The sequence below is a fragment of the Poromitra crassiceps genome (genome assembly GCF_964638095.1).
Source record: "Poromitra crassiceps genome assembly, chromosome: 3".
In the NCBI taxonomy this organism is placed as follows: Eukaryota; Metazoa; Chordata; class Actinopteri; order Beryciformes; family Melamphaidae; genus Poromitra; species Poromitra crassiceps.
Window position 1 is genome coordinate 42944567 of NC_139625.1, and position 22291 is coordinate 42966857.

The window sequence follows — 22291 nt, forward strand, 5'->3', positions numbered from 1 at the left end:
ATTATAATATTTAGATTGGCGAAATGGTGCTGTATTTTGTCGGTGTGGTTGTGATATGTGAAATGATGTCTGTTCAGCTTTGGAACATTCTTGATGACATCATTTGTGGTAGGGGTAGCCTACTGGAGTTTCAGTGTGCATCAATTGGCGGGGAGGATTCATTAATGATTACTCGTTTGAGGTGTCAATTGATCTGACCATATTGATAGTTGTTTGATTAATTTAGACCAAAGGGGGGTCCCCATACATTGTGGAATGCATGGTGAATGAATGCGGAGAATATAGAATGGACCCAGATGGAGGGTTAAATCTCAGCAAAACACACTGACGAAGTGTCAGATATAATGAGTTATGAAAAATAGATTGGAATGGGAAAGTACAGCAGTGGGGAACACTGAATACTGCACATCATTATATAGTAATACTCACTGAATAGGAAGTTTGCAGTGACACATAAAAGAACAATAGTTATATGATGAGTTTGTTTAGTTGACAACTTTGCATAAATGAAGGGTTTGTTGATTAACTTGAAAATTCTCTCTGTCGTCCCTATAGAAGAACTAGCTCAAACCCAGGTAAGATACACTATCATTTTTTCGTTTGAGAAAAGCTACACATAGCTAAATTTACACTTAAGCACGCAGGAGATGTTTTCAAAAGTATCTATAAATAAGTCAATGGCCTCCTCTGAGGACGAGATTATACTTGAGTTTGCATTTAGAGTATTGTTGTTTTGCCTCAGTCTGGGGACTGACCCACCCCAATAAGCTAGCTCTTAAAGCAGTTGTTTTTTTGGGAATTCATCCAACCCACTCAAGACATGTACACGAAATCTGTAAACTTGAAAGGCAGACTCAAGGAGCCATCTTGTTTATGAGGTGCATTGCAATCAAATTATAAAGTAAACAATTGAATATGTACTCACAGAGTATCTCAAACATTATCTGCCGTACGTGCGTATTTGTTGTACTAATAAGAATACAAGAAATTATTTTGTTTAAAATACAGGCACATTGTGAAATCTGATGTTTACAGGTACGGTGGTAAGTCACCAGGAGGACCTTCACACCGGGACAATTCCAATATTGAAGATGTGGGTTTCATTTTTGCATAGTGCGATCTAAGCAAATAGTCTTATGCACTTATTTGGGTGCAAATTGGGACAAGGGGGCAACCATTATTATGACAAATTTGGAAATGATTAGATGCATTAATGGGGTTAAGTTGTGTTTGTGCTGAGGTTTAATGTTGTCTAAGTGGGTTTCAGGAAAGATATGGGAACAGTTATGTTACTGAATGAACTGAATGTTGTCGTTAGGGGGGTTTCAACTGGGGGTTATGTTAGATTCAATAAGGAGCCAAGATGAAGAGCCAAGTTGAAGAATATGTTTAAAATAACTCAAATCACAGTGCTAATATAATATGCTATGTTTCAGGAAAAAATGCAATTGGCCGACTGCTGCCATGAGACGAGATCAATAAGTTAGGTGGTTTCACACCTCTATTGGAGGTGTGAAAAGGGGGATTGATAGATTTCTCTCCCCAATCTATGGTATTTTGATCAAACATTTCTCCATAGGCCCAGTTTGGACTCAACAGGAGGCGGATACTCCAGCATGGCGGCCCTGCATGCTGATATGAAAAATATGCAATTACAGAGATGATCTTGTCATTTGTTAATTCAAATATATCTTTAATTATGTTTAAATGTTCTGTTCTAGGTCATCGGAGGAGCGGCTGAGTTTGTGTAATGATGAACTTTCTTCATTTCTATTAGGAGACGTGCTGACCATGGGAATTAACCAGTAGAAGGTTCTGTGGAGTTGAACAATGTTTTGTGTGTGACAAGCTGTTGTTTTAAGCCTTGTTTAAGGAAGGTCTGGAGAACATTACACAGGGTCTCGGATGGCCGGGTGGATAAGCTGCACAAGGACGGTCATTTAGGATATGGTTGGGGCAGAGGTCACGGAGATCGGCTGACAAAAGGACATTCTTTTAATGTCTCTGCTCAGTCACTTAGTCACTTTGGGATAGGGACTGGAAAACAACACAGAGTTTATGGCTTTCTCTAAGACAAATGGCTGCAGAGCATCAACAGAGGAGGTGGGAGACACATTCCACAAAGCCCCCACAGGATGAGGGGTTTCTGTGAGAAGCATCACAGTGTTGTATGTATATTGATGCATATTGTGCATATATATCTTACTGATTGACTGACTGGTTTGGATATCTGATATGGAATAAAGTTTAGACTATACATTCGATGTGCTGACTTTTCCCGCCGAGGAGACAGGATCAGACGCAGCACAGAGCAGAGGAGAGGAACCATGATTTGAATCTCAGACGGCCCGGCTGGGAATGTTGGATGATCAGCAGAATATATATTGGTTATCTTATGAGAATAGAGTGTGTTTAGATCAGTCTGATGTTGTATTTCTGTGTTTTGAATAACTTCAAACTTGCATTACTTGCTACACAATAAGGGAGCTATATAATATCTAGATAAATAATAGCCTATTGTTATTATTGCAACCGATTGGAAAATAAAGGTATAGTCAAATTAGTTGATAAGTGGTAATTGATAAGAGTTTCTCATCCGGTTTAAACAGGGTGAGTTTTTCTCTGTTTTGATTGAAGAATACGCTCTTATTCTGGTTACATCCTTAGGGTGGTTACAGACCGAGAGACAGTAAGTCTGAACTGTATGATTGTTTTTCCAGTTTAGACTGGGATTAGCCCAAATATAGCTGAATTCGATCCTATCCAGAATATAGTTTAGTTTATCAAGTCTAACAATAACCTTACATAATGTTCTAAACTAGGACTTTAATAGGTAAATAGCTAAATTAGCTGACCCAAATTATAAGAATCAAAATAGGAATTTAAAGTAAATATATTGACAGTTGCTTTGGTAGATAGGAAATAAAATGGATGACCAGTATTCAAGGAGAGGGTTAGAGCTGTCACCTCCAGTGGGAGAGCTAGGTCACATGATGTGGACAGAGAGGGGGAGAAAAACATGCCTGTCAAGTAGGTGACCACCAATGACCAGCCCAGCAGTGAAGGATGACACTAGATGGAGGAGGAACCATACCGGAAGACAGACGCCCCCAAGGGAATGTAGTTTAAAAGCACAGGCAAAAGAGAAGGGAGGGGTCGGTTTTCAGGGGTCTTCTTTTGACCTGCTTCATATCAGCTGTGAGGGAAAGACCACTGCAAATCCACCTCTGAGATCTCTGAATGGGGTAATATAATACTTGATCTGCTTTGTACATAAATATGCAAAATTCTCTATATAAAATAATGTTCTAAATATCAGAATTGCTTGTTGTATTGATTTTTCATATATCTGGAAATAATTGGACACACTGGAAAGGTATTAACATATGTCACACCTTCTGATTGGAGTGGGCAGTTTTTATCTAGGATGAACGAGGCACAGACAAAACCTTTCCATCAGAAGAAAACTGGAAATGTGTTAATTATTTGTTTATTTAATGTAGTTATTTATCTACATATTTTTTTTTAGCTCAAACTTGACCTTTGACCCTTATTTGGAAGTTACCTTACTCTGGCTTTGCATTGTCTGCAAAATAATAAGGGGTGATGCCAAGCAAAAAGACAGTAACTTCAATTTGATCCTTCATTTGGTTGCTTATCACTATATAAAACCAGTATATGATAATAATGATAACATAGAGATAAAGTCTCATGTTCATGGCACAATTACGCTTAATATAATATACATATAAATATAATATAACTAGATTATCAGGCCGCTACACATCCTTCAAGCCTAGTTTGGTGGGACTCTTGTTGGCCCGTTGTGTGTCTGTGTTGGCGCCTCGGGGGTTAATGTTGTATGAGCTGGCTCCTCTGGGGTTGATGTCGTATGAGCTGGCACATCTGGGGTTAATTTCATATGAGCGGCACCTCGGGGTTAATGTTGTATGAGCTGGCTCCTCTGGGGTTGATGTCGTATGAGCTGGCACATCTGGGGTTAATTTCATATGAGCGGCACCTCTGGGTTAATGTTGTATGAGCTGGTAGCTCAGTGGTTAATGTCATATGAGCTGGTGCCTCGGGGGTTAATGTCATATGAGCTGGCACCTCTGGGGTTAATTTCATATCCGCGGTGCCTCAGGGGTTAATGTTGTATGAGCTGGTACCTGGAGGGTTAATGTTGTATGAGCTGGTACCTGGAGGGTTAATGTTGTATGAGCTGGCACCTCGGGGGATAATGCCGTATGAGCTGGCACCTCTGGGGTTAATTTTATATGAGCGGCACCTCAGGGGTTAATGTTGTATGAGCTGGCACCTCTGGGGTTAATTTCATATGAGCGACGCCTCGGGGGTTAATGTTGTATGAGCTGGCGCCTCGGGGTTAATGTGGTATGAGCTGGCGCCTCGGGGGTTAATGTCATATGAGCTGGTGCCTCGGGGTTAATGTTGTATGAGCTTGCACCTCCGGGGTTAATTTCATATGCGCGGTGCCTCGGGGTTAATGTGGTATGAGCTGGTACCTCAGGAGTTAATGTTGTACGAGCTGGCACCACGGGGGTTAAATTTGTATGAGCTGGCGCATCGGGGTTAATGTGGTATGAGCTGGTGCCTCGGGGGTTAATGTCGTATAAGCTGGCGCCTCGGGGGTTAATGTGGTATGAGCTGGCACCTCGGGGGTTAATGTCATATGAGTTGGCATCTCTGGGGTTAATGTTGTACGAGCTGGAGCCTCGGGGGTAAATGTGGTATGAGCTGGTGCCTCGGGGGTTAATGTCATATGAGGTGCCTCGCGGGTTAATGTATAAGGGTTAGGGGGTTAATGCCGTATGAGCTGGCAACCTTGGGAGTTAATGTGGGTGGTGTGGGTGTCTGTGTGGGTGGGGGTGGCATGGTATCGGTCTGATGTCATAATCATGATATTAGGCCTGCCCAGTAAGGTAACTCATACCTCAACTCAACCTGAGCATTCTGGTGAGTTACCCCCTTTTTGCGTTGCATGGCAGAGTATTCAGAGTGCAGTCAAACCAAACCAAACAACCGTAACTGATGTTACCTTAGTCTTGCTTGGCTTTTCTAGGGCTTTTGGAAGTTACTGTAAATGTGACCCCCTATTTTCTCCAAAAAACAACACAATTGACTCAAGATATTTTTCCACATGATAAAGCAGATCTTCAATGTTCCAAAAATGACAAAAACTCATTTTTGACAAAAATTGAGTTACCCCCTTTTAGCTTTGCAGGGCAGTATAAGTCTTTGATGGAAACTAGACCCCTCTCACTCCAGGCATGGTAGTTTCTGTCTGACCATGGGGGCAGAAAAGAGTGACTGAAACAGATTGGCATGTGAACAGAAACGTCTGGTAGATTCAAAACATTCCTAATTTGGTTTAGGATTCTAACAGAGTTTTTCACAACAAAGCTTGAATTTTCTAAGGTCCCAGGGTTCTCTAACTAAGCAAACAATATAGCTGGCAGTGAGGAGTTGCCAACAGAGCTGGCCTCCATTTTTAACCACAGGGGGGCCCCGGAAGTCAGATTACCAGGCGTTCCTTGAAGCCAAAACATTAGAGCTCTAACATTAGCAGCCCAGTAATAGTGCCTAAACACTGGTAAGGCCAGGCCTCCTTCAGACTTGGGTTTTTGCAAATGAATTTTTGAAATTCTATGATTCTTATAGTTCCAGATGTAAGACATAATTATGGAGTCCAGTTTTGTAAAAAAAGCCACTGTGAGAAAAATGGGGAGGTTCTGACACAAATAGAGGAACTGGGGAAGTGAGACCATCTTAATTGAATTTATGCGACCAATCATAGACAGAGGCAAGATTTTCCAGTTTTCTATACATTGTTTAAGTCTTAGAATAAAGTCATCAAAATTCAACTTAACTATTAGTTCCGGATCTCTGGGTATGGTCAAACCAAGATAAGTGAGGTGGTCCTTTTGCCAATTTGAATGGGAGATTTTCCAGAAAGCCGGGAGTGAAAACATCAGAGAGAGGCATAAAGTCACTCTTTGTCCAGTTAATTGTGTACCCAGAGAGTTTACTAAAGGAGGTGACTAGTTCTAGGAGAGGGGGGATCGATTTTTCTGAGTTATGTAGATATAATATTATATCGTCGGCATACAAACTGATACGCGTTTCAGTACCACCTACCTCCAGGCCGGCAAGGCTTGGGTGACTACGTATTTTTAGGGCTAGGGGTTCAAGTGCAACGGCGAAGAGGGCCGGCGAGAGAGGGCAACCCTGCTGGACCGAGCGAAGTAGTGAAAATCTAGTTGACTTGTCGCCATTGGTTATTACTGAACATGTTGGACTAGCATATATAAGCTTTACCCAGGATATGAATGATTTGCCGAACCCGAATCTACGCAGTGACTCAAACATATATAAGGCCACTCAACCTGATCAAATGCCTTCTGTGCGTCAAGCGATAAAATAGCTGCGCCGTTACTCTTACTATGATCTGTATATATAGTATTGAGGAGACGTCTGACATTGGAGAAAGATAACCTATTTGGGATGAACCCTGTTTGGTCGGGTTGAATGATAGATGACAAATGCTTATTTAACCGGGTGGCCAACATTTTAGTGATTATCTTTCTGTCAAAGTTCTGCAGCGCTATGGGTCTGTAGCTTGCCGGGTCTACTTCCTCCTTCCCCTTTTTTAAAATAAGGGAGATGTTAGCTTCATACAATGTTTTAGGTAAGGCATTGTCTTTCTTAGAGCTGGATATCATTCTGAGGAGGAGTGGGGCAAGAATGTCACAGAATTTCTTGTAGAATTCAGCGCCAAAGCCATCCGGTCCGGGCGCTTTGCCTGATGGGAATGATTTAATGGCAGATGTTATTTCTTCCAATGTGAAATCAGAGTCTAAGTCCTCTCTGGCAGCATCGCAAAGTTTGGGTGTTTCGAGAGGGTCAAAGAAGTCATTCAGATCAGACTGAGCAGCATCGTACTTAGATGAGTAGAGTTCACTGTAAAACTCTCTAAAACAATCATTTATCTCTTTAGGGTTAGTCAGCAAGGTGCCCCTCTTTTATTTAATAGTGAGGATTGACCTGGAGGCTTGGACACCCTTAAGCTGGCGCGACAGGAGCCCCTCGGGCTTATCGCCCAATTCAAATTGTTTTTGTCTCAACTTTAAGAGGAGAGTATTTATTTGACCACCCAGGATGCAGTTATATTCATATTTTAGCTTCAGTATCTTATTATAATCTTCAGATGATTTTGAGACCTGGTATGTCGCTTCAAGGGCGGGGAGAGTATTCTCAATCTCCAATAATCGGCTCCGTCTCTCCTTTCTAGCAGCGGATTCATATGAGATTATGTCCCCACAAATGACAGCTTTTAATGTTTCCCATAGTGTGGAATCCGAGACTTCACCGTTGTCATTGAATTCCATAAAGTATCTCAATTTAGAGGTGATATACTCTATGAATTTCCCCTCAGCGAGCAAGGAAGTGTTGAAACGCCAAGAGTGAGTCTGTTTGGGGAGAGAGAGACTTAGGGACAATGTCAAGGGGCTATGGTCAGAAATCAGTATGTTATGGTATTTCGTGTCAGTGACGTGGGATAGCAATTGAGAGTCTATTAGAAAGTAGTCTATTCTGCTGTAGGACGTATGCACATGAGAGTAGAATGAATATTCCCTATCAATGGGGTGATGAATCCTCCAAACATCGACCAGATTTCTAGATTTAATCAAACTGTTTAAGACCTGTACTGATGAAATATGTGGGGGTGGGTGTGAGGATAATCTGTCTAAGTGTGGATCTAAGTAGCAGTTCAAGTCACCTCCAATTATGATGTTCGAGTTATTAGCATCAGGAAGTAAATCAAAAACATTTTTGAAAAAGGTGGGTTCATCTGTATTGGGACCATAAATATTGAGTAGAGTTAATGGAAAATAATTAATAGTGCCAGAAATTAAAATGTACCTTCCAAAAGGATCTGGGGTGATGGCGGTGAGCTGGAATGGAGTGTTTTTATTGAAGAGGATGGCGTCACCACGAGCGTGGGATGAAAATGATGCTTGGTAGACCTGGGAAACCCAGTTGCACCTCAGCTTATGTTGTTGCATTGACTAGGGATGGGCATTTCTAGCAAAAACACTATTCGAAATTCGCTGGCCAAAGTCGACTTTTAATCGAAATTCGAAAATAAAAATAAAATGTAAAAAAAATTAAAAATGTAAAAAAAAAAAAAAAAAAAAAAAATTGTGATTCTAAGTATAGTCGAATCGCTTGGTTTGAGCAAGGAAAACAATTTTTATAAGCATTTTAAGCAAGGTTTATGGAAAAATGAATGGCGGATGAAATCCCATGAAGAGGGAGAGGTTGCTTATAAAAATTGTTTTACTTGCTCAAACCAAGCGATTCGACTATACTTAGAATCAGGGGAGACAATGCAACATTTCACTCACCAAAAAAAAAAAAAAAAAATTCAATAAACGAATTTCGAATTTCAATAATAAAAGTCGACCTTGATAATAACAACGATTATTCGAAAATTCGAAATTCGATGCCCATCCCTAGCGTTGACATGACATGAGTTTCCTGCAAAAGGCTTATATTTGCAGACAGCGAGTTAAGGTCCTTACACATCGGGAGCGATGCGAATATACGGCACGAAATTGCGATGCGAGTTTTGACCCACCTGTCAATCACAGCCACAGATGTGTACACGTCGGAAGCGAATTTCTGAAAAATCGACCGTGGTTCGAAAAAATAAACACCGCAAAAACGCTCAGCGAAACTTCGCCGTTGGTATGCACGGTTGCATTGACTGATATAGGTTCGGAAAATATTATTGACGTGCAAATTAATCGCACGAAAAATACGTGCTCGGTGTGTAAGGACCTTTAAGGTGCTTGAACACCTTCTCTCTTTTGACTTGCTTACCTAGCCCCTTGATATTCCATGTTACTATTTTTATGTCCCTACCCCCCAACTGGATGTTATTCTGAGAAGCAGGTATTTATAGGCAAAATTGTTTTACAGGTACATGTGCAGCAAATTGGAGTAAGCACACACACACACACACTGACCAGGCCCCATTTATGTAGACTCTACAGTGTAGAGCATAATATAAGAAGAATGGTGCCGGTTGGAGACCACATTGCATTAATATGTGGGAGGCACTGGTGAAAGTGGGCCGGAACCGTCCGGTGCGCAGTTCCTGTAAGACTTTCCGTGCCTGAACGCCGTTGGGGAAAGACATGCAGCTGCCTGTCAATCAAAATCCGATTGCTGCAGAGTGCAGAAGGAATCAGATCACATAATTTCTAACCAGGAAACACATGGCTGACGTTATGCAGCAAGCAGAAACAGTAATATTTCCAACCAGTGAGAGGCAGAGATGTGCCTCAAGGCATCTAGTCTGCTGCAGAGCTATTAGAAGCAGCAGAAGAAGAAGAAGCTTGCCCGATAGCTCGCTAACAGATTAGCACTAGTATTTTAGCAAACTACCAGAAACATTGTTATCTTTATGATGGATTAATAATGGTACTAAGCACAGGTAACTCTATAGAGCCCCGTTGTGAGGTCTGTTTATCAAAATAACGCATATTTTGAAAACGGTTTTACTTTGTGGAGTAAATCAGCAGCTAACTAGTCTCGGTTTCCAGACGTTTGGTGAGCGGCGCCAACAGCGCCACCTAACCACCAAAGGTAGTGAAATGGATTAAGACTGAGAGCTGAGTCTAGCAGCTAACAGGCTGGATGTAATAGGTAATGATAGAGCAGCCGTGTGAAGCAGAGTGATAATACAGTGAGTGAAGGGTGAGTGCTGTTATCGTGAAATGTCTTCTTCTGTTGTTTAATGGCGGTTGGCAAAGAAGACTTGAAGAGACACAATAGTTCACACAGGAGAGAAACAATTTAATTGTTCAGTGAGTGGTAAATGTTTTGCCATAAAGGAGACTTGAAGAGACACATGATAGTTCACACAGGAGAGAAACAATTTAATTGTTCAGTGTGTGGTAAATGTTTTGGTCAAAAAGGAGAGTTGAAATCACACATGATAGTCCACATAGGAGAGTCTGTTGTTGTAATGTTTAAATAAATAATTCACTATACATATTATCAAGTGTTTCTAATTTCTACACCATACAGGCATTAAACAAATGGATGTGTGTGTTCAGGGATGCATGAAGCTGGGGGCGGGAGGAGAACAATATGAAACGATGAAGGTTGGGGTAGTAGGCCTATAGTTCCTGTAAGAAATTCAAACCACTTTCACCCCTGGTGGGAGGGGTATATAGGACTTTCGGGGGGGGGGGGACTCGTTTTTGTTAAACTGCAGGGGGCACTGTTCTTGAAATGGAACTGTACATGTGTGGTGTCAGTCAGCCCCAGTAGAACGTCCAGCAACAGGTGCATATTTCTGCCATGGGGGGGCTGTAAAAAAAGAAACATTTAGTTTTTTTAGGGTACTTTCATACTAATCATGAGCCCAAATCTTTTATTCATAAAAATAAATGCACCATGCTCTTTCCTGCCTCCTCTGTGTTTTGCATGTTGGACATTGTGACTGAGGCTGCCCTGAGTCCTGACTCTTCTGTGTTTTGCATGTTGGACATTGTGACTGAGGCTGACCTGAGTTTTGCCCTGTGCCCCGTCATGCAGAGAGCAGCTTCCTGCTGGGAAACGCTCAGATTGTGGAGTGGCCTGTAGTCTACAGCAATGACGGCTTCTGCAAGCTGTCTGGCTTCCACCGGGCTGAGGTCATGCAGAAGAGCAGCACATGCAGGTACACTGATGGCTCCTCTCATTTTCTACTATTATTAGAGGTCATTCGACCCTTAGGTAGGGCTGGGCGATTAAGTGTGATGTCAAACAACAGAGAAATATTAAAATAATATTCCTACCATACCTAATTTGATGGGTTTTTAAGTAGAATTTGCTTGTCATCATCAATTCAGACAGCAGACCTGTCTCACGATCTTAAAATAACTTCATATCATCACGGTATGATTCCAGTGAAAGACGATAAACGATAATATTAAATTATCGCCCAGCCCTACCCTTAGTCTAGATATCTGTTCCACCATATGCAATTATTGTTGTTGTGTGCAAGATTACAGCGTTATTTTATTAATTTAATTATTTAATATTGCAATGCTTTAATCATATTGCTCTATTGTAATTGCTTCCACAGCATAACTAGATCATATGAAACATGAAATTTGTATCATTCCTTTGCCTTTACATAATTAGAAACTAAATATATGGTAGCCTTATCATCTTACTTAGCCCCTGGGTCTGTTGCAATGGAAAGCAATATTTCTTTAATGGTTCAGTTACAATGGAACTTGTATGCTTTCATTGTTAAAAACCAATACCAGCTATTTTATGAGTTACAACCCCACAAGATTAGCCATGATTAATTGTTTTTACCTCTAAAATGTTTTTCAAAGCATTCCATTTATCCTGCAAAAAGAGTGCATGTTCTTTTATTATTATTCCATTTGATACATTATTTAAACTAGATGACCGCACCGCAGATACAGTATATGCCTCCTCCAACAAGTGAGCAGTCGACATGCATGTCCGTCCAGACTTTGATGTTTGAACCAAATGTGAACAAATTTCATCAAGGTGTTACTGAGATATGGCGTTACCGAGCTTGAAAATGGCATTCGTGAGGTCACAGTGACCTTTACCTTTGACCACCAAAATGTAATCAGTTCATCCTTGAGTCCAAGTGGACGTTTGAGGCAAATTAGATGAAATTCCGTCAAGGCGTTCCAGAGATATCACGTTAACAAGCATGAAACAAGCGGTCGTGATGTCACAGTAACCTTGAACTTTGACCACCAAAATCGAATCAGTTCATCCTTGAATCCAAGTGGACGTTTGAGGAAAATTGGATGAAATTCCATCAAGGCATTCCTGAGATATCGCGTTAATGAGCATGAAATGAGCGGTCATGAAGGCACAGTGACCTTGAAGTTTGACCTTTGACCACCAAAATCTAATCAGTTCATCCTTGAGTGGACGTTTGAGGCAAATTTGAAGAAATTCCATCAACGCATTCCTGAGATATCGCGTTAACGAGCATGAAAATGGTGTTCGAGAGGTCACAAAGGTCACTTTGACCTTTGATCACCAAAATCTAATCAGTTCATCCTTGCATCCAAGGTGACGTTTGAGCCAAATTGGAAGAATTTCCGTCAAGGCGTTCCTGAGATATCGCATTAACGAACTTGGGAATGGCGTTCGTGAGGTCACAGTGACCTTGAACCTTGACCTATGACAACCAAAATCTAATCAGTTCATCCTTGAGTCCAAGTCGACGTTGGACCATAATGCCTCTGGCCTGGCTATCACCGGCGGAGGCATAAAAAGAGAGAGAAAAGTAACAAAAAAGTAACAATTGTTGTACCTCTCTCTCTGTCTTCTGCCATAGTGATCATTCAAACCACAGTGCTCTGAAGAGCTGTTTAAATAATGCTAAAGTTAGTTTACCACTTGAGAGCTCGCTCTGATATCATGCAACAAAAGTGTGGAGCTCAGCAAAGTTGCACCGCCAAAAAATCCTGCGTTTCCACTGACTCTGAAAGACAGAGAGACAGACAGAGAGCGAGAGAGAGAGAGAGAGAGAGAGAGAGAGAGAGAGAGAGAGAGAGAGAGAGATAGAGAGAGAGAGAAAGAGAGACAGCAAGAGAGAATCAGAATCTTTAATGATCCCCGGGGGGAAATTGGGACAAGTTACAGTAGCTCGCTCACAGAACACACATAGCATAAAATAAACAGTAGTAAATGCAATATTAAGCAAAATAAGCAGAAGAACACAACATAGCATAGAATAACAGTAGTAAATGCGATAGAAGCAAAAATAAGTAGAATGTCTAAGTAAGCAAAATACAAAAAAAGTAGAGTAAGTATACATTCCGTGTCAATTATCATTATTGCACCCTGGACTTATATTAAGTCGGCTTGCCCTATACGTTACACGTAGCTCAGCCAGGCACAGTTAACCTATCGGCTGGCTCAGTCTCAGGGAGACTGAGCGTCTCCGAGGTGCTCTTTTAAGAGAGGCATTAAATAGACCAATGGCCACAGGCAGGAATGATTTCCTGTGCCTCTCCGTATTGCATCTAGGTGGAATCAGTCTCTCACTGAACGTACTCCTGTGTTTGACTAGCACGCCGTGGAGTGGGTGCGAGTCATTGTTCATGATGGAGCGTAGCCTGGACAACGTTCTCTTCTCTGACACCGCAGTCAGAGAGCCCAGATCCAGCCCCACAATGTCCCTGGCCTTACGGATCAGTTTGTTGAGTCTGTTGGCATCCGCTGCCTTCAGCCTGCTGCCCCAGCACACAATAGCATACAGGAAGGCACTAGCCACTACCGACTCATAGAACATCCTCAGCATGGTCCGGCAGACGTTGAAGGACCTCAGCCGTCTCAGAAAGTAGAGACGGCTTTGCCCCTTCTTGTAGAGTGCATCAGAGTTCTTAGCCCAGTCTAGTTTATTGTCAATGTAACACTCCAAGATACTTGTAATCCTCCACTATGTCGACACTGACCCCATGGATTGAAACAGGGGTCACCGGAGCCTTGACCCTCCTCAGGTCCACCACCAGCTCCTTTGTCTTTGACAAGTTGAGCTGCAGGTGGTTCTGCTCACACCATGTGACAAAGTTGGCCACCACATCCCAATACTCATCGTCGTCGCCATCTTTGATACATCCCACTATCGCAGAGTCGTCAGAGAACTTCTGAAGGTGGCAAGACTCTGTCTGGTAGGTGAAGTCCATGGTGTAGATGGTGAAGAAGAAGGGAGAGAAGACCGTCCCCTGTGGTGCTTCCGTATTGCTGACCACTCTGTCTGACACACAGTTCTGCAGGCGCACATACTGTGGTCTGCCAGACAGGTAGTCCACAATCCAGGCCACCAGGGGGGCATCCACCCGCATCGCCGTCAGCTTCTCACCCAGTAGAGCCAGCCTGATGGTGTTGAAAGCACTGGAGAAGTCGAAGAACATGACTCTCACAGTGCTGGCCGGGTTGTCAAGGTGGGCGTAGGCGTGGTTGGTCAGGTAGATGACAGCGTCCTCCACTCCCAGTCGGGGCTGGTAGGCGAACTGGAGGGGGTCAAGGGATGGGTTGACCATAGACCTGAGCTGCTCCAGGACGAGTTTCTCCAGGGTCTTCATGATGTGGGACATCAAAGCTACCGGCCTGTAGTCGTTGGAGCCACTGGGTCTTGGCTTTTTCGGTACAGGAACGATACAGGACATTTTCCACATCACGGGGACCGTTTGGAGACTCAGACTCTTGTTGAAGATCAGCTGTAGCACATCACACAGCTGGGGGGCACAGGCTTTGAGCACCATGGGGCTGACGCCATCCAGGCCAGCTGCTTTCCTAGTGTGTAGCCTCAAAAGCTGATTCCTCACCTGGTCCGCTGTGATGGTCAGCGTGGGTGGGTGGGGGGGGGGGGGGGTGGCATCATCAGCTCTGAAGCCCTTTGGTGGGGGGAGGGGGGGTGTAGCCTCGTCTCTGGGTGACGTAAAGGTGCTCTTATACTCGAGCAAAGCTCCGTGGGGGTGGGGCCCCGCGAGTCTCCGTGAGTCACCGTGGAGACCTCGCGCTGGGGGTGATGCCATTATACTCAGAAAGTGATCAGCATGTATTGTACAATGGTGAGAACAGCCCGTGAAAAGTCGCAATGAAACGCTGTGCAGTACTAAGTGCGCTTTCACTCTCAAACGACCGCACATCAGCACATGAAGGACTCACCAAACTTGTTTTTACTGAAAGCCGTTTTTACTTCTCAGCCCTGATAGCCTACTACTCTGTGCTGCTTTTAATCTCTCTCAATAATGCTCTCAACACAACACATTTACTTGGTGAAATGACTAAAAACGAACAGTTGCAAATCTAAGTTTATAGCCTACCACATGGGTCAAGAAATGTGGCGAAAACACAGCTCAGTGTTCAGGGTTCAGTGGCTTGAAAGCGGCCATGTTTGGAGAGAAGCTCGCGCTGTTAGAAAAGAAATCAGGCACAACGCGAGCGCCCGACGGAGCTAGCGAATAACCACGGCCAACAAATTTACGTAATTTGACGCGCCCGGCCCGTGCTCCACCCCCACACCCTTCACGGCAGGGTGAGCATAATTCAGCCTTTAGACATAAGCTGTTTCTAAACATGCAGTGAACTCCTGATCATTACCACACCTTAACCGAATGGGCTGCATGTTTAGAACCAATTATCTGTTGTGGGCTCGCTTCTGTGAATGTGGATCATATCCACCCCAGCCCCTAGTCCAAGATCCGCATCGTTGGCACAGCGGCTCTAGTTTAGCAGGTCGCAGCTTTATGCTCCATTGCTCCGGTGCCGTGGAGGGGGCAGGCCGGTGGGGGCGTTGATGACCTGCAAAAGGGAGCACATACAAACCATTAAATGTCCCCATGCTATTTAATAATTTAATGAACGGATGTAGTTACGTGGCTGGATTATTTGGAAGAGAGCAAAATTGGTGAGTAAACAAGTAGCCTAAAAGTTGAATCGTTTATTTTTGAAAATTTAACAAGGAGATGATACTGCGCATTTCAATGAATTAAACGAGCAAACTCATGAACAGCGTTTACTAGGCTATTCGCTTTGATCATCAGCCTGATGCAGCGGTGCCCAGGTGGGAGAGATCAGATGAGAGAACCCGCTCACACACTCCTCTCTCCACTGTCGTGTTATTGCTCAATGCCCACATACGTTTTAAGCAGCGGTTTTTCATCAAGGCAATGTCGAGGAAATATTGGCTAATATTTGTGTCTGCAAATGCAGATAGGAGAGTGCATGTTGTCTGTGTTTCAATAACGAATGCGTCCCAAGCTTGCACAGAATGACGTGCCGGACAAATAGGCTATAGGCGTATTCCCGCTGCAAAGTCGATATCTGAGAACATTGGAATAAAGATCGACTATAAAGCTATAAGAGTAGAATACTAGAGGAATAAATGCATTCGAAACATTTATTTAGATCCAGAGCAGAGAATTGTAGCCTATTCTGTTCCTTTCATGCGCTCTCCATGCGCTCTCCTCTGCAGCAGGCAGCAGCACTGTGCTCCAAACCACGCCGGAGCTTCTCCTTATGTTTAGAAACAGATTAACCTGTTTATTGAGTCATGTCTAGCAGGGTAACTGCGGGGGATAGCCAGACCTGATTACGGTTATAATCCAGAGTTCATGTTAAGAACGGGCTATAGAGAGAGAGAGAGAGAGAGAGATGGCCCGCCCGCCTTTCAGCAAGACTTTGAAATTAATCCAATTTACTGTTGCCGGGCTTCAGGCTTGAGGACGTTTAAGATGTGTCTCCAAAGGACTCGTCATCCTCTCCTCAGGCGTTTCTTGGACCTGACCGGGGGCCTTGTCTAGCCAGCAGCTAAAAAGGCTCCCGTGGACATTGAGCTCAGTGAGAATAGGGGCATGGAGACTTATCGGCCCAGTCCCTGCTGCTGTGCTGAGGGCATGGAGACTTATTGGCCCAGTCCCTGCTGCTGTGGGCTGAGGGCATGGAGACTTATTGGCCCAGTCCCTGCTGCTGTGCTGAGGGCATGGAGACTTATCGGCCCAGTCCCTGCTGCCGTGGGATGAGGGCATGGAGACTTATTGGCCCAGTCCCTGCTGCTGTGGGCTGAGGGCATGGAGACTTATTGGCCCAGTCCCTGCTGCCGTGGGCTGAGGGCATGGAGACTTATTGGCCCAGTCCCTGCTGCTGTGCTGAGGGCATGGAGACTTATTGGCCCAGTCCCTGCTGCTGTGCTGAGGTCATGGAGACTTATCGGCCCAGTCCCTGCTGCCGTGGGCTGAGGACATGGAGACTTATTGGCCCAGTCCCTGCCGCTGTGGGCTGAGGAGGGCACTGAGGCCAACAATCCACTCACATGTGACACTGAGGAGGATAGGCGTCCAGTGAGAGCTGAAGCTCATAGGGAGCTGACAACATAATGAAACACCAGAGGAAGTTGATTGCATATAACTTAATCCACGAAGTGTAAATACTGTATAGCTGAATTGGTGGCACTGGTGCAGACATAGGCAACTTGCATACAGTAGTTACAGGAGTAGGCCAAGATGGACAAACTGGTACAAAGACAACAGAAACTCACATGTAGTGCAAGGCAGATAATAGACAATAGCCTACCTATCACTATACAAATATAGCCTAAATTCCTGTTGATTATAGGCCCATTTCACAATAACCATTTTGAGGTGGTAAAGCAGGAAGTAAAGAAGGTATAATCAATCAAATTAACGGGCCCTGGTACTGGAACACCTAAATGGAATGGAACCATTATAATAATGGTATCGACACCTGCTTTACTTCCTGCTTACCACCTCAAAACGGTTGGTGTGAAATGGGTCAGTTGTTTTGATGTTGGCGACATTTTGTTGATGTGCACTTCCCAGAGATCACCTGTCAATCAAACAACGTGGGCAGAGCTTGGGTTTTCTGTTGGTGAAGTTTGCATTCCAGTAGGTGGTGCTCTTTTCTTTCTCTGTTCAACCATGGATGGCAGCTCCTCCTCTGTTTCTTCCAAACAACAATCTAAATCTAGAAATCTAAATATAGAGGCTTTGCTCTAATCTAGCAACCATGTGGCTGGAGGCTGGAGCCATCATAGAGGGCCAACGGAGAAATGGCTGTGTGTAAATAATGGATGCATCTCTAACAACCAGAGCCCTGTACCACGAAGCTCGATTAGTGGTTTAGCGAGGTAACTTCAGGTTTAACCCTGGTTTGGCCGTGCTACAAAGCTAGTTAACTTCTTACCGACATATATTTCCATAGCAACTTATGCTTCACACTTAACCTGGTCCGCAGCAGGTTAAGTTGCAAGGATAAGATTAGACCTTAAATACACCGCCCACGAACCAATCGAATCAGCAGTTTGGAAAAATGGCCAACCCCTTTCTGGACGAGTTTCCCATCGAGGAAGGAGCACGAATTGTAATGTTGAATTAATCAAGGACTAAAGCCTTGCACTTGTTGCAGGCTACATTTTAATTAAGCCCTACTTACCACTTTGGAACATGTTTTTATATATTAATTTTTGTACTCTCAAGTAGCCTAGATACGTTGTTTGACCCCGCTGATCGATTGCAGCTGAATAGTGAGTGGAGAAATATCACTAAACCGGCATAAAAAGGTTACATAAACGTCTCCAAATCGCACGGTGCCGTGTGCGCAACGGAGCTGAGACTGACGTTGGGTTGGAATTGAAATGGTGATACATGCTAGAATAGCCTACTACATCTAAGCAATTTAATATGGGATCACCTGCACACAGGCGATCCCATATTAAGATGATTCATATCTAGGCTACTCCTGCATTTTGCAGCTGCAACCAGGGCCGCTGGAAGTCAATTTGAGCAGGGGGTGCTGGGAGGAAGGGACTCTCGGTGCGAATTTTTTTTTGGTGTTTTTTTTTTTTACATTTTTTTGCCATATTTAGAGGAATATCTCATTTTAAATTAACATTAGGATACTGTTGTGATGTCATTATTCAGTATTTTCTCCTTTTCTCACTCATTCAGAGCAAAGAGGGAGATATATAGCATAATGATAATGCTCTATATCTCCCTATTTGCTCTGAATACACCAGTTAACATGACACAGACTTAACATGATAGAAATATTATCAGCAAACTTAATGACTAGACTAATTATTCTGATCTGAATGGCATATATCAAGAAACATTGACTCCTCTCTTTGCTGTATAGTGGGAGGTGCATTTTTGAGTAGGCTATTAAAATAGCATGTCAAGTTCACATTTCTTTATTACCAGATTAAACAATTCGTATTGGTTGTTGGTTGGTTCAACAGAGCATGCGCGCTTCTTCTTCTCTAGCCTACAAGCATGTAACTTCCTTGATTGTTATTGTTGATAATTCTATTTAAATAGGCTACATTTTCATTTCCCGAAACATTCTTAAACAAGAAAGGAACATAGTGCACTGCAAAATATTTTTTAATTATATTTGTAAAAAAAAAAAAAAAAAAAAATTGGGAAAAAATCTAGGGGGTGCTGCAGCACGCACCTGCAGCACCCCTACTTCCCGCGGCCCTGGCTGCAACTGTGTTGCTTTTGGCCTGTATGATGTGATTGAACTTCATATTTCCAGCATCATTATATGAAATATGGAGATATGCGACTCTGCTGACAATAGCCTATATATGTGACCACAAAATAGGCTATTTTTTATAAATGAAATCTATGCCCGCACGTACCGTGTCAATTCAGTTCAGAAGCATTTTTTTATTTTATTATCATTCTTTTTTTTATTGATTAGCCTATAGGAATTATTCAATCAGTGCGACTAAACACATCATGAGATCATTATTATTCATTGAGCCTAAATGGTCTATACATACGGATTTTGGACTGAGATAGATTACACATTGCTTCCACAAAAGACATGCCGGTTTTGAGTTTATTGAGAGGGTGAATTGAGCTGCTGTAGATAGCATACGTGGAGGTAGAAACCGCTCTTCAAAGAAATTACTGGTGTGGATAAAAGTGGTCACTTTAGACCAGGGATGTCAGAGATACGGCCCGCGGGCCGGATCCGGCCCGCAGGCAGGTTTCATCCGGCCCGCGAGATGTTTTGGAATGTTAATTTTTTTTTTTTTTTTTTTTTTTTTTAATTATTATTATTATTAAATTCGCACCCCATTATCATGAACTACGTGTGGCTAATAAGCAAGCTAAGAGTTCATTCATAAGTTAATTAACCTGCACTACAAGGAAGTATGTCAGTAGGTCATCAAGTGTAAACAAAGCCGCCATGATGCCACGCTGGAATTGAATCGCGCATTCAGCTACCTATACCAAAAAACAAAAGAATCAACAAGATCAGGCGCGGACTACATAATCCGGCACGTCGGGCAAATGCCCGGTGGCCTGGCCTGGCCTGCAAAAAAAAAAAAATTGTGCCCGCAGTCAGGCCACTCACTGAACAGCAGGCCAGGCGCCGCCTACTGGTTTACTAGTGGTTTTATTACTTTATTCAGGGTTAAAGTGGGTGCATCTCATTGTAAAATTGGACTTGGCCCAAATTGGGCTTCAAACGGCCCAAATTGGGCTTCAAATGGCCCAAATCAGGCTTCAAACGGCCCAAATCTGGCATTAAACGACCCAAATTGGGCTTCAAACGGCCCAAATCTGGCTTCAAACGGCCCAAATTGAGCTTTAAACGGCCCAAATTTTTCGGACGCCAGCACGCGCGTCGGCCCGTATCGGCCTGGCCTGCTTGGTATCTAATGCCCGGCCTGAATTATGATCCCAGTCCGCCCCTGAACAAGATGCTGTCGAAAAAGAGAAAGGTTGACACGGAATGCAGGCAGTTTCAAGAGAAATGGAAAGAGCAGTATTTCTTTTGTGAAGTAAATGGGTAAATGAGTCAAATTGATTTTAGTAAAAAAAAAAATCCGGCCCCCATGAGGTCTCAGTTGAACAAATCCGGCCCTCTACCTAATATGAGTCTGACACCCCTGCTTTAGACAGTCATTCGGGAACAGACTAATAATACCCAACGCAGATTTTTATTTGCGGTTTCATTCAATGAGGAAATAGGCATGTCTGGCGCTGTCGGAGTTGGAGCAGTCCATATTGCACGCCTCTTTTGCGGGCACGAGCTCCAGTGCACAGGCATTTTCATGTGCACGAGCTCTCAGCTTGATTAGAAAAACCTGGTTCGAGTTAACGAGTGGCAACCGAGGTTCGTAGTACAAGTTAACTACAATCGAGCTGATCTGGTTTAGACAAACCAGATCAAGGGACAGATCCTGGATCTTCTTATAGAACATTCGTGGTATAGGGCCCAGGTCAGAAACAGAGAGCTAGCTAACAGTTAGCTGGTGCAGCTTGTTGTGGTGTGGCTGCAGGACGTCCACTCAGTAATGTTCTCAGTCAAACTGAATAGTGTGAGAAGGTGGATTTGTTTCCAAATGTAGGTTACTATGACACAGTCAACTGTCTGTCTTTAGCCCTAGTCTCTACTCCAAAACACTCTGAGTCACACAGTCACCTGTCTGTCTTTAGCCCTAGTCTCTACTCCAAAACACTCTGAGTCACACAGTCACCTGTCTGTCTTTAGCCCTAGTCTCTACTCCAAAACACTCTGAGTTACTGTGACAGTTAACTGTCTGTCTTTAGCCTTAATCTCTACTCTAAAACACTGAGTTACTGTGACACAGTCAACTGTCTGTCTTTAGCCCCAGAGGTGTAGTGCTATCTTGAGAAGTGGGGGAACGCACCTATTATGCGGAATTTCCCCCTCCCCCGGCACACGCACAGGTCCCCCCGCACGCACACACACTACACTGACACACACGACTTAACTTATTGTGTCCTAGACACTGCAGAAGTAGCCCATGAGAGAGTCAGTTATCACAAACAGCTAAGCTAAAGAAGTCTCAAGCATCACACAAGTTACACAACACAAGGCATAATTGATCATCATTTGGCACGGCGGCTGGCATTTTTAGTAAGTAACTTACCATTTTGTGGCGAATTCTGGCGATGCAAATTGCAATCTGGTGATTAACGCTAACTTTTGATTAGCGTTAATTGAAAAGAAATCTCGGTAATGTAACGTGCACTCCATAGTAAAATTTACACCGCTTGTGCATGTGCAGAAACTGAGAAATCGGACCAGTGTGCTTCCGTGCGTAGCTGATTTGGCCCACCCATTTACTGTTAGGAACGATATGATTGGTCAATTTTACTGTCATGTGATCCTACAACTCCTATGTGAACAGATGACCTACTGTCCACTGACTGGTCAGGCTGCGTCACATAAACAGTAAACATTTAAAATAGTAGCCTAAGCACTGCCACATGAATCAATTGCTCATTAGAAATTAAGCAAATTAAACTTATAAAACTATGAACACTTCATGAAGGGCTGGTTTATTCAAAATAGTTAAATAAATCAGTGCAACACAATAGTATAGTGGTGAGTAAAGCAAATCTACCAGGTACATATTGCATATTTTAACAGCATTGGCTGGTGCTAATTTTGTAGTCGTCATCAATGCTGCTAGTACTATCAGCTAGCGTCAGAAGCTAACGAACCTACCTGACTGTTAGCTCCAGGCTTAAGGGGGCGTGTGCCTGCCTGGTGCCAAAACAGCTTTTAACATTGTTTCTAAATGATTGTAAACGTACCTTTTTAGCAACTGGTCCGAAAAATGAAAGGATGTTTGGCTGCCTTTTCATCTTTACTTGTTATCGTGAGGTACTGGGAGAAAAAAAACATATTTTGATGCTGA

At 43.3% G+C, this 22291-nt stretch overlaps 1 protein-coding gene across 2 annotated transcripts in view; it reads left to right on the top strand.

Moving 5' to 3' along the window:
- Window positions 1–22291, top strand: part of kcnh5b (potassium voltage-gated channel, subfamily H (eag-related), member 5b) — a gene marked incomplete at both ends in the record, with an annotated part of 453140 nt that overhangs the window by 48818 nt on the left and 382031 nt on the right. For both annotated transcript variants that reach the window (XM_083633600.1, XM_083633601.1), the window contains one exon: window positions 10630–10753. In XM_083633600.1, the coding sequence (XP_083489726.1) occupies window positions 10630–10753 (124 nt within the window). The remainder of the gene's footprint in view (window positions 1–10629; window positions 10754–22291) is intronic.